Source organism: Pieris napi, chromosome 16 (assembly GCF_905475465.1).
Source record: "Pieris napi chromosome 16, ilPieNapi1.2, whole genome shotgun sequence".
Lineage (NCBI taxonomy): Eukaryota > Metazoa > Arthropoda > Insecta > Lepidoptera > Pieridae > Pieris > Pieris napi.
In genome coordinates this window covers 454,274-467,734 of record NC_062249.1, presented here as the reverse complement: position 1 = coordinate 467,734, position 13,461 = coordinate 454,274, and the positions used below count along the sequence as shown (strand labels likewise).

Sequence of the window (13,461 nt, the reverse complement as noted above, 5' to 3'; positions counted from 1 at the left end):
TTGGCGAGAATAACGTTTTCATTTTGTTTATTTTCATCTTTAATTATTCTAAATTTTTTATTAAAATTTACCGTAACAAGGCACGTACAATGTTGGGAATTTAAATTCCGTTTTCAACTTTTCAATAGAGCCTTGGAGTTAATATTTTTTCCACGCACGATCTCGTACGGAAGGGACGTAAATCACCCATCCCCCAACATAAAGTTTCGGGGTTTAGCTAATAAAAACTGGGGTGAGTTGCAATGAAACGGATACAATAAATAAATGTCGTAATTAACTCTATTCATACATCAAATTATTCGGATTAGACTGTACCGCAGTTGTGGGACAAAGGAAAAGTGCGCGAATTTGCTTCTGACAGCTGTTGGGGGCGGCCATCTTGTCAATAAAGTCTTTACAATTTACAAAATTAATGCGTTTACCCTAAAATTACTCAAATAGAAATATTTATATCAATGGGATTTCTATTTCGAACAAAGAGTTTCAACAAATTCTACTCATTCTAATCGGTTTAACCATACTTTATCTAATAATTACCTATATTTTTGTACTAATGTCCAAAATCTTGTGGAACATACTCTGGTCTCATTAAAACCTCACACCAATCTTATAATACGTTTTAATATCGCTACACCCACAGAATAAGCCCAGGGCCTGATTCGAAAGAGATATTTTATTGTGTTATAAAAATAGCCGTTAATAGTACTATCGATCACAATGCTCGCCAGTTCGATCAAAATAAACTGAGCGCGGAACTGACACATTTTCGCCTTTAATGAGATTATAAAAATAGTACGAGGACTTGTTTACATTACGTTGAAACTGCAATCAAATATTGATTTGAAATATTTTTTTTAAATAATTATTTATAACTGTAAATATAATCTTGGTTTTTCTTCCGATATTTTACAACTCTAGGTACCTCCTCCGTACCGAAATGCAATTTTTCACCGCCTAAATCAAAACTTTCGATTGGATCCAGGTTGGAGTTATAAGGCAGATGATCTAATTGCTGCCAGTCGCAAAAATCTAAAAAAACATGGAATTTTAACTAAATAAACTCCATTCGTAAATGCCTTATGCCATTCTAAAACGGGACCTAGAAATATCAAATACACATCTAATACCCATCGCATTTCTTCAACAGCTTCTTAAACAGTCAAATATCACATTACTAAACATATAAATTGTAATATAAACGAGCGACAAGCTTTAATGGCAGCGGGCAGGATATTCAACATCGTTGTGGAAATATTAAATTTTAACAGTCTAAAAATATACTATTTTAATTGCAAAATATAATAAATCACCCAGAAATGTTTGGTAATCTAATGGTGACTCCTAATAGACCCAGACTACGCCTCAGAAAAAAATCAGTGGCGCTGCAACCTTTTAGGTCTGGGCCTCAGATTTCTGTAACTGTTTCATGATAGATCCGCCTGATACATGCTGTGGACTTTTTAGATTTAAGGCATGGCGGACTTTTTACGATGTTTTCCTGCATACGACGTCCTTTACTTTCCATTACTTAATTTTTTTCCCTACCCAAAAAAATCCGTAGCCATATCAAACAGGACTATATTCAAACTGTTGGAAGAGAGAAGAGAGCACGAGACACAGACGAGTATAGAACAAAAGATGAAACGATATTGTTTCATTGTGATTGGTCCAACAGGTGAAAAATGCTCGAATCATACTCATTACTACGTGATCCAACTTACATTGCACATTCAAAGATGATATAATAGCTTTTTCTCACCTTTAAATAGTAGCGTGTATAAACATTTGGTCATTCATATATAACAGTCTAGTTCCTGTGTTCACATTAATATGTTTAAAATAAACAAATATGCTTGTGGTTATACCACAAAAAGTGAGTCGGCTAATAGCGACAGATTTACTGCTGATATTCGACGCGAGCTGTTTTGAAACAAATGTCACTTTATGAACTGTTTACACTCTCCACGAGTCAACTTTCTAGGGTTGCCTTAAATTTTATACGTAAAATATATCATAAACACTTTAATAATGCAATTATTTCCCATGAAACTGAATAAGTAAGCCCTAAGAGATTTAAAGCCATAGTTGCTGCCCTCACACTTTGATCGATTTTCGTTTAGTTTTTAAAATTTAATTGTTTTTAATTTCTTTATTATCTTCGTGTATGTTATGTTTGCCAATAAGTGTCTGTAACATTAAACATTGTTTCTTTATTTTTTTGTACCAATGTATCGGTGTGCCGAGCGTTGGCAAACTTTTATAGATAAATAATCAAAAAAGTAATCGTTTTCGCATCAGGTTTAAAAATTTAGACTGTATAAATCATTTAATATTCTTCATAACATCCTGGAATTAATTAGTGAAGGAATTTTCAATTTCTATTATCTTCATCAAAAGAAATGATAATGTCCTGGAAAAATCATTTTACTTTTCTATCCGGCAACCCTACGTTTAAAAGAGTTGAAATTGTATTTTTATTTTTAACGTGACAACCCTCGCAAGCTTTTAAAAAGACGTGTAAACGTAACTAGTTCTGTTAACCCCTCTAATTAGGCTACACTTACTCGTATGCGAGATACGACTTGCAATATTGCAAAAGTGTAGGTGAATGAACTTTATAATAAGCTAATTTACATTTTCTTGAGACGGAGCTCGCTTCCCTTAAAAGTAAAATTAAAATATTGTATTAAATTTCGGGCCAAGGAATAAATTTGAATCCCTGAGTGATATACGGTCCGGAGATAACTTTATTACACCATCTGTCAATTACTATACACTTAAAGGAAGTCCATGACAAATGAGTATCAAATAAATAATCACACTTAATTGTCTATTGCTTCCATTTTAGATTTTGCTATCGAATTCCATCATTATCGAAACTTCGGTTCCTAGAATTTGTGGATCATTTATGTATTTCATTGAAACATTATTTTCTATATATATTACAAATACTTACTGATGTAAATTATTAAAATGCTAAAACAACACATTTCTAATATAAACTTGTACAAAAAACTCCTAATCGGATACTTCATAAAGCAATTTTAATAACTTTTACTCTGTTCTATAATGACAGACATGTCAACGTCACACAGTGACGTTTACGGGATGTCATGGGCGACATGTCGCATGGCTTTAAGACAATCATAGCGAGAGCTATATTTACTATTTTTATATTCTATAATTAATTAAATCAGTCTTGATTTCTTAAATTGTTTAACTAATACATATATACAGATTGATTCTCTATTTTACGCCGTCGGTGTACAAGCACCCTTATGCTATCGCATTCATTGCTTCCTGCGTCGCGGCGAGAAAAATAAACACCTTTTTTATTAATAGTGCTCTACTTCAGACAAAAACACGTCTTAACATAACGATTTCCATATTTCTCTCATTTAGTCCGGTTTTTATTGTAAAACTGACTTTAATATACAACACGGATTAAAACAACAATCGTAATACTTGAGTTTGACAACGTCTTGTGACTTGCCAAAATATTAGTATGGCATATCACTCAGCGCGTGGCGTAGCGTAGCGTTAATATTAGCGTTTTATATGATTACGCATTGGTATAGCTCCTTATGGAGCCTAATCCTAGCTTTTATATAGTAGGAACAATGTAATGTACTAGAGTCACTTCAGTCATTAATTTTTAGCTTCTTCGTTATTAAATATAGCCTTTGTAAGTCTAGGATAAGATAATTTTAGGTGAAAGATACATTCGGTCCAGTATTTTACGAACTTATTTGTTACAAAATATTTGTAAAGATATTATAATCGCAAAAAGATAAGAAGAAATGGCCAGAACATTGAAGAATTCAGATTTATATTAAATCAACTATTTGTAATTAAAATTTGTTTTGTAGCAAAACTGTTTTCAAGTAAATATGTATAACAATATTCAAATGAAAGATACACTTGTAACGGCAATTATTATTAAATGGAAAAAATAAAAACCGAGTTGTCAACAGGATAACACAATTATTTTGAGTGGTCCTTAATTCGGCCCTTCGGAAGTCATAACTTAATATTATAAGGTTCACATTTCTGCGTAATAATTGTCTCACCGCCCACCGCGACATTTTTGTATATCTGTCTATTGTTATTGTCACAATACGATGGTGAATTATTTGGAATGGCGCTTTATGACTCTGTTCCAGGTAAGACGACATTATTTTTTATGTTTCCGTACGTTTATAAAGTAAGTAAGTAAGGGTAGACCTTCGTACATAATTCATACACATATTCCCGACCGAGTGATATATCTGTCGACCTGTATGTTTGACGTTGACAATTAACCTAAACCTACTAAACTACATACTTAGTTAATAAGGTTTTAATTAAACTGGATTAAGGTCGGATGTTTCCGTCATTTTATGAATTTGTCTGTTAGTATTTATTTTCTATTACTTAGAGGCTATATTGCGATTTCATTATATCGATTCGATTGATATCGATTTTTTGATCCTGCTGGGCCGTGGTTTCTATTATATGAATGCAATTATGAATCTCATGTATGCAAGTGTTCGTTTCGTCCTTAGAAAAATGTATTGGAGTAGCACAGCTGAGGAATGAACGACCTCAGGAGTCTAGCCTAACACAATAACAAAACAATGGCATTAAAATAAATCATTTGACAAATAAATGTAAATGATAACCGCACACGGCGAGACCGTTAATTATCCGGGACAAGTTTTATTACTCGAGATAATTTCACTTCATAAACTTATTAAATCCTTTTATCTGTACAACCCACCGGTTGTTAAATTTAATATTAATAACGTTGTACTGTAAGGCTATCATGCGCTTTCGTCTGCGCAAAATTTATATATAATATATCGCCCGTATAAAGTCCTTTTTAACTGCTAATTAATTTCTTATATTAATTAATTTGCTAATGGTCAATAAATGACCAATTCACAACACTTTGAATAATTTTTAATGTTTTGTTGTCGCAAATTTAGCTTAACAATTTTAACAATATATTTATTTATTTTATTTAAATATTCACGCTCTTTTCTCGAAGGGGTGTGTGTGGAAGTGACATTCACTAAATAAATTAATATAAATAGCGAATAGAAAACATATTCAATTTACATATTTATTATTTTAGAAATCTCAACCTAACCTGTATATATATAAATAATAAAAATTGTTTAAACAATTTAAACTAAAGATAAAAAAAATTAAACCACCACAGGAGGCAAAAATCTTAATTCAACTCGTACGCAACTCAACTTTATTCATATAGGTAAACAAGTACACTTATGAACGTCAACAGAAAAGATGTTAATGAAATTGATGGATGGAAATGGTGTCACTATTACCTAACTGTATTGAAGTATTGTCTATTAAGGGCTTAACCAATTATTTCGATGAATTTTTGGCTTAACTGAATTAGCTACTAAATATTTTAATACAAAATTACAATGTGTTTAACCATGGTTCAAACAGTTTGTAATATCATCTGTACACAGTTCGAAATCAGTGCCAGGGATATAATGCAATTACATGGGTTTGACCGGAACGCGTAATCAGCTACGATCCTAGACAAACAACCTGCTGATTATACGACATATCACTAGTATCAGTTAGCAATACTAGGGAAGACGTTTAAATACTGCTTTATCATTTTTACTAGGATTGGTTTCTTTTTAATTTTTACGCGAGAACTACGCGTCTCTTTATTAGATAGAAACGCTAATTTAATACAATAAATAACTTAATATTTCGAATGCCTTTCAACAACTGTGAGACCGCCACAGATTACTATTTGATATTATTTGAGTCTATTGAAGTGTTGCCATAATAAATCAAACTATCCCTGCACTTAAAGATGCTGATGTTTGAAGAACTATAGGCCCCAATGGGGCCTGGAGCAGGCATATTTCCAGGTCTGTTTTTGTCAAACAAAAATTAAACCCAGGACGTAAGCGTTACCCAGTCAAATTTTTCAAAACTATACTAAGTAAATAAAAGTTTAAAGATTTGTATCTAAACTATTATGATGCACTTAGAAACAAATTTAGCTCCCAAACCACCTAGTCCCAAAAATCCCACACCGATTCACCTCCCTTATCAAACCACACAATAACGAACTTATCAAGCTTCTCCAAATATTTGCGGAGGAGACAAAGGAAAAAGAAAAAAATGTGGGGAAAAAACCGGCCAATGTTTTTGTCGAGCAACGACATAATAGTCCAGGGACGGATAACATATGGTTCGCAAAAAAGACATCCTTTTCCTACCTAGGTGTGAATTATTGCCATATGGACTCACTGCACTGAAAAAGCGAATTTTATGAATACGTAACTTCCTTCTTTTTGACCATTTGTTAAATTGTATTTTTGTAATTATTTTTTTTTTAAATCAGATTAATGAAAAAAGAAGCAAGCAAGAAGTTTTACTTGTTTTATATTGAGACTTATTATATTGAGATGAACAGATTTCAGTGTGTAAAGAAGTTGTATACTCAAACTCAAACTCAAACTTTGAGTTTGCCAGCGCTTGAATACTACGGAGATATTACGCATATCTTAATACGTTGGTATGTTTTCCCCCCTTTATGGGAGTCTTTTTGTTTTGCTTTCTAACCAATCCTAACAACAGCAACTAAGATCGAATCGTTACTAACTAAAACTACATTAAAATATAATTTGATATAAGAAAATTATTATTACCCTAATCCACAATTAATTTTTAGATGCGAGTTTGGTAATTAAAGAAAGCAGTATATGATCAGCCTCCTGTGTCACACACCGTCGACTTTTTGGGTCCAAGGCAAGCCGGTTTCTTCACGATGGTTTCGTTCGCCGTTCGAGCGAATGCTAAGTGCCCACATAGAAAAAAAGTCCAGTAATGCACAGCCGGAGATCGAATCTACGACCTCAGGAATGAGAGTTATAGGCTGAAGCCACTAGGCTACCATTGCTCAATAATTTTAAGATGCGAGTTATTTGAAAAAAAAAATCTATATAAATACTATTTAATGATACAAACAAAAGTTACCAATACTTACAATAAATAAAAGTTTATACAAAACTTGAAATGAAATTTAAAAGAAACCAAATGTTTAAAACAGCTTTCTACTGATAGGTGATGGATTTATCGTTAGCCATTCATGTTGTTAAGTGAATTCTTTGCGATGACTCAACATATTCTTATTTCAGTTTAAAACTTAACAAAAAAGCTTAATGCTTCTGAAATACTCGAAAAACAAGATGGAACCGCCTTCACCACGACGTCAGAATTCGCGTTTGGCCAAAGCTTTGAATACAGACTCCGGACGCATGCGAAAGGTTTCAAATTAGTAACAAGAAATGGTTAGCTGTAAATATCAAAGTTCTAGATTATCTATAACTACCCAAAATTAAAAAAAAAATAGAATTCAATAGAGACCTATTTTAAGCATGCCAATAGCCTTTCTTATAAAAAACCTTTTAAGAAAAAATCAGTGGCGGTACAACCTTATGGGTCTCGAATTTCTGAATTTGTTTCATGATCATTTGTTAATCTAATAGGCAAGTATGATGTCTTTGTACTTGACACACGCCGTCGACTTTTTGCGTCTAATGCACCGGTTTCCTCACGATCTTTTCCTTCACCGTTCGAGCGAATTTTAAATGCGCACATAGGAAGAAAGTCCATTGGTGCACAGCCGGGTGTCGAAACTTAGCCCTCAGGTATAAGAGTCGTACGCTAAAGTCACTAGGCAAATGCTTTAAAATAAAAACCTTCTATAAAGGCCAAATCTTGTTGTCCTTATCACTCTAATGTCCTTTGAAAGTAAATGAAAGTGACACATACCTAATTAAGGCTTAAATTTTTAACGAATAAATGAGATCGAATAGGTTTAAGAAACCATTTTGAGATGCCACGAGCTTAAATACACAAAAGCTATAAAACTACCACGATATAAATTAAGCACTTACACGTAAGCATTTAGTTAAAACCTCCAAAATAGTACAAAAACGCATAACTCCAATAAAATAAATCTTCAGGTCACACGTTAAAGCATCGTTTCATAAGTTTTTCATTATATAGAGCGGTGTTGGTCTGCATGGCCTGATACTTAAGTAAGCGTAATAAATCAGACATCTTGATTTGAATAACGTGATTTTTGTAATAAAATCATTAAATGTCTCATGTTTGAAGAAATGTAACTGGCTCATGTTTCGGATACTAATTAGGAAAATCTTTCGGTTAAAAGTTTTTCAAATACAACAAAAATTACTTTACATGTAGTTATGTTTATCTACGTGTCTTTTACGACTCAGTTTTAAACTAATAGGCAAGTAGGTGATCAGCCTCCTGTGCCTGACAACCGCTGTTGACTAAGGCAATCCGGTTTCCTCTAACTGTTTTTCTTCACCGTTCCAGCTAATGTCAAAATGAACATATCGACAGAAAGTCCATTGGTGCACAGCCGGGGATCGAACCTACGACCGGCATGAGAGTCGCATGCATGAAGCCACTAAGCCAATACTGCTCATACACACATACATAAACATATATATACAATGCTAAAAAAGCTGATTCCTTAGCATTCTATATCAAAGTAATATTTATGTTTGTAGAAAAAGCTTATGGTTAAAAAATGCATTTCTTAATTAAGATTTGACTACTAAAATATTCGTTCTTGTATTATTGAAACTGAGGATTCTGATATGAGGGATCTACGCGCTCTATTGTCCTGTCTAACAGCGCGTTTGGACGCTAAAAACTCGTAAACTTCACTTCTATCTCACCAGATCAAATCACCGTGTGATTTATTCCAACGGGTTAAGAAATAGTCCTCTGAGGTAAAGCTACAGCTGTTTTACCCCACAAGGTAATTTTGACTTAACTTTAAACGGACGCGTCACCATTTCGGTTGTCAAAGGGTTCCATTTGAATAAATCATTGTTTATTGAAATACTGTTTCTAATACATTAAACAGTAATTGCTCGAATCTCGCCCGTATAAAACATTAAAAAATTAAAGATAATAGACAAACTCGCGCCACAAATCATATCGTGCGTGGGCGCACATTGTTATAGTATAATTCGTTTAGATAAAAAGCCCAACTTATCTTTTGGTACAATTAAGTTAATGGTGGTTGATAAGATGCTTTTAATAGCTCATCTTCTATTTGATTACATTTGAAATCTTATAAGCATAATGATTATTATTACCATAACTATTTTATTAAGAAAAGGAAAAGGAGAGAATGACAAGTGGAAGAATTTGGAGGAGACCCTCACTGTTAAACATATTATCATGGATTTAATGTAATCCTGATTATGTAGTAATCGAATACAGGCAATTTTTATTTTGAGTAGGTACCGCACGTAAGTTTATGTCACAACTTTGAGCTTTAAGATTAGATTTTGAATACGCTTCGACTTGAGTTTTTGTAATCATGGGTTACTAAATTATTTTTTGCTTTGCTTAGCAAGCGGTTGAAAAGTTGTTTTAAAAGCCTGGGTCCTGGCTTACAGCTCAAGTTTGATGCCATGGAAAATCTATATATAATAATTATTGTGTAAATTAAATTAAACTACCTATATTCAATCAAACCATAATAAAATATAGTAAACATTAGGAGACACTCACACATTTTGTTTTGTAAAGCATACGGGCAGGAGGCTCATCTGCAGAAGTAATACCGCCGCTCATGGACACTCTATGCCAGTGCGTTGCCGGCCTTTTAGGAATTAGTAGGATCTCTTCTTGAAGTCGAACGTAGTTTCATGACTTCATGTTAATAAATTACTATTTTCTTAGATAAACAAGGCAATACTTATTATTAAACATTTTGCATACCATCTCCCAAGGTTTTTCCATAAAGGGCAGATACAAAGTGATGTTTAGTATACGGTGTCTGTGTGGGCTCCGAACATCTAAAACGGCGGTCTATTCGTAGGCGTGCAGCCTTAAAAGACCGTTTAGATTTTGTATTCAAACGAGAAGCTGAATATAGTAAACGTCTCGTAAACCTAGTTTACAAATCTGATTTCATTCGGTCATTTGTCGGTTTCGGTTCTTAAGACGTCTTTGAAACGTCACTGAATTAGTTTGAAAGATAGAAACGAAAATAAGGAATTCTATTTAAAAAGAAATTAATAAAATAATTAAACATATAAAAATAAGAGAATTTTATCTAGTAACTGATATACACTTCCTTTCTTCCTGTTGCTTAAAATGAAATAAGTTACTAGAAAATTTTCTGCATGTTCCTTTTACTGACGTGATTCTTAAGGTTATAATCTGTGATTAAAACATGTTGTATTTAAATATAATTAATTTTTATATATTATTATTAATACTTTGTTGGTTAAGAATACTGTAAATACTATATATTTGTATGTTTTAAATATATCATACTCAATCTGACAGCCTGTGCTAGCCTCCTATACTTAAATCTTTTAATTTTCATTAATTTCAATTGAATTTTTGTTTTACGCGATAACTAGATACTAAACAAATATAGGTGAAATCGTAATAGCTAGTTAATAAGGTTCATAGAATTACGAGACGCGATCAACATAAGCCGGCAACATAACAGCAGAAGCATATGATTAGATTTTTAAATTATCTCTCGCGTACCACACAATTTCACTTTACCTAATCACCATAAATAACGATTGTTAGCTCCATACTTTACTGAAGCTAATTTAAACTCAATCCTAACTACGGCTTTGTTACAACCATTATAGTGAGTTTTATGAGGGAACCATTATACTCGTCATTAAAACATCCGTTCATACAATCATATTTTATTTAATGATAACGCAAATATTTATTTATCATTAAATCTCATACGAGTTATCGAGACTTATGAGCCTATAAAATTTTATTACCAACAATGATAATACAATTATTTCTTAATCAATTTTTTTAATGATTCGAATAAATTAATACGTATATTTGAATGACCAAAACACAAATGAATCATTCTTCATTCAAGAACAGCAAGTTCTATAAAACATTTCTTCTTGAATAACATTTTAATCTATACAGTTGTTAAGTAAACTTGCACGTAGATAATTACGACAGCAAATTCCATATTTTATCGCTCACGTTAACTAAGATTTTATAAGCCATAAACGAAATTACCAATAAAAATAAAGCTGTCTAAAAATTAATTTAATGCGAAAAAGGCCACTACTTTTATTTACAATATTTTTTTTCAAAGAAATTACAAACCTTTGCATTCGTTAGCATCTCTCGCCGTAGCGCGTCCCCAGGGCCGATCGAAATGGAAGGGCTTACATCGCTCGCAGTCCCGTCCTGCCGTGTTATGCTTGCAGTCACAGGCCAGCTGCATCGTCTGTCCATCCTCGCCCTTTGTAGGAATACATCGGGATGCATGCCCGTTACATTTACACCGTCCACCGACCGCGAAATCCGAAACTGCGTAATGCTGCGTACCCGCCGCCGCCTGCTTCTTGTTGTCTACCTCATCGCCCTCATTGACCATGTGTAATCTATTGAAAACGACTCTGACATCAGTAGCCGTCACCCAGTCTTGTAACACCGGTGATACATCGAAGTTGGCAGCGCTCGGACGACCCTCCAGAGTACTAAATGCCAATCTAGCTGCACCAGAATTCTCGCCTAATCTATGAGAATCTGAGCATCTAGCTTCCTGCTCATTTGCCGAGGTTACTGTCGCCTTATTGGGCCGTCCATATACCCTTCTACACTGACTCGAGTAGAACTGGAAGGGCTGCCAAGTTATCCCGTAATCCGCGCTTTTATAAATCGCCACTGAGTCAGGTCTCGCAGCTTTGGGACAAAACTGAAGACTGACGTAAGTAAGTTCATATTTCTTTCCCAAAGAAAGAGTCAAAGAAACGTTATCGGGTGGCGAATCATAGGATGCCGGTGACAGTGCCGCAGATCGCCAGCAGGTCACGTCGTGAGGGTTGTTCAAATCAGTTAAATGAGCCGGTGGATGCCGTCTATCTGACCTAGCAGCATCGCAAACTCGACACGCGTTTTCTGGGTTCTGATCTCCAGGTGGATCGCAAAGACGCTCAGGCCCGCGCTTTCCACAGATAGAAGATGCTAATACCGGGTTTCCAAAAGCTGCATTAACAAAATCCGGTATGCAGCGTCTTGGTCGACCGTCTTCGTAACAGGGGTCGGGGGGCGCAGCGGACAGAGCCAAAGCCGCGGTGGCGAGGATGGCCACGACGCGGACGAACATGCTCACTCACTACACTCACTCGCGATAACTAACGACCCAACGTGCACGCCGGTCGAAGGCCGCCGGCAGACTAAACGCGGGGCGGGAGCTTTCGACTGTTCGAGCTTACGGCAGCGTACGCTCGCAAGTCGCGACTTTGTTAAAGAAACTTTTTTCTTTTATCGGTGAGTGAGAATTGATGATATTAGATACGGCAACAATAACAAAGTTTAAATTGAAAACAATGCTATGCAATCAAATAACATTGACTTTCGCCAATAAAGTGTTACGTAGATAAATTGAGTTTTACGGACCATTTACACAACTTTGATTTGAAGGAAAGTTTTAGCTTTAGCTTAACTCTAGGAATAGGTACTTAAATTTCCATTACTGCCGAGACTTAGGTTCATTAATTTATTTTCATATTATTAAATGTTTCAAATTGATTTTTGTAAAATGAAACAGCTTCAAGCAGCGTACAAATCGATTTAATGAAATACTTAAATCGTAGTAAATAAACACCACAACAAAAAGAAATCCTATTGTATAAAAACAAAACAGCATTAATCAAAACAGAGCAAGCAGATGTAATTTCTGAATAAAAGTTAAACTGTCGTGCAAAAAGGGCCAACCCTCCAGTGCAGACAAAAAGCATAGAGTATAAATGAATTACACAATGTAGAGCGAGCCTTAGTCGAGTGGCTCGTCTGGGATTGTACTAATGATCCCGTGTCTATGGTACCTCTATACTCCATGGACCATGGTGATTATTGAATATTATGAATACACTCGAATTTAGTGGGAGATAGGTTGAAGTCAACGCCAGAAGCCACAAAACAAAGTCCACTAAGACAAAATTCTAGTCCAGGTCACAAAAGACTTAGGTTTCTGTTACGGACCAAAACCTTATCCGAAACTAACCCTCCGGTTAAAATAAAATGTGTGTTCTTGTCCAGTAGTGCTGTTAAAAAGTCTAGCCTTATTCAAAACTTTATACACACACTTAAAGCACATATTATGTAAAGTTAGATTTAGTAACCACATCTTCCCCTATTCCCAGACGTCGCTTTAATATGATATATCGCTATTTAACTATTTCCTTCCCTCAGTTAATGTGACATTCCTATTGAAGATGGTAAAAATCCTAAGACGTAAATGATTTTGCGTCGTTGCTGTTTATAGCTTGTCATGTAATTATCATTTCTGCGTCCATTTTGTTTCTTGTCGGACACTTTGAGGTTATAAAACTACAGTTTCAAACTCGTACGGATTTAGTGGAATAAACG

At 34.4% G+C, this 13,461-nt stretch overlaps 1 protein-coding gene across 2 annotated transcripts in view; it reads right to left on the bottom strand.

Annotated features, from left to right (window-relative positions):
* LOC125057171 (netrin-B-like) overlaps nt 1-12,254 on the bottom strand; it is a 131,529-nt gene extending 119,275 nt beyond the window's left edge. For both annotated transcript variants that reach the window (XM_047660678.1, XM_047660679.1), the window contains exon 1: nt 11,191-12,254. In XM_047660678.1, the coding sequence (XP_047516634.1) occupies nt 11,191-12,196 (1,006 nt within the window). In that variant the 5' untranslated portion in view covers nt 12,197-12,254. The remainder of the gene's footprint in view (nt 1-11,190) is intronic.
* Nucleotides 12,255-13,461: the final 1,207 nt, after the last annotated feature.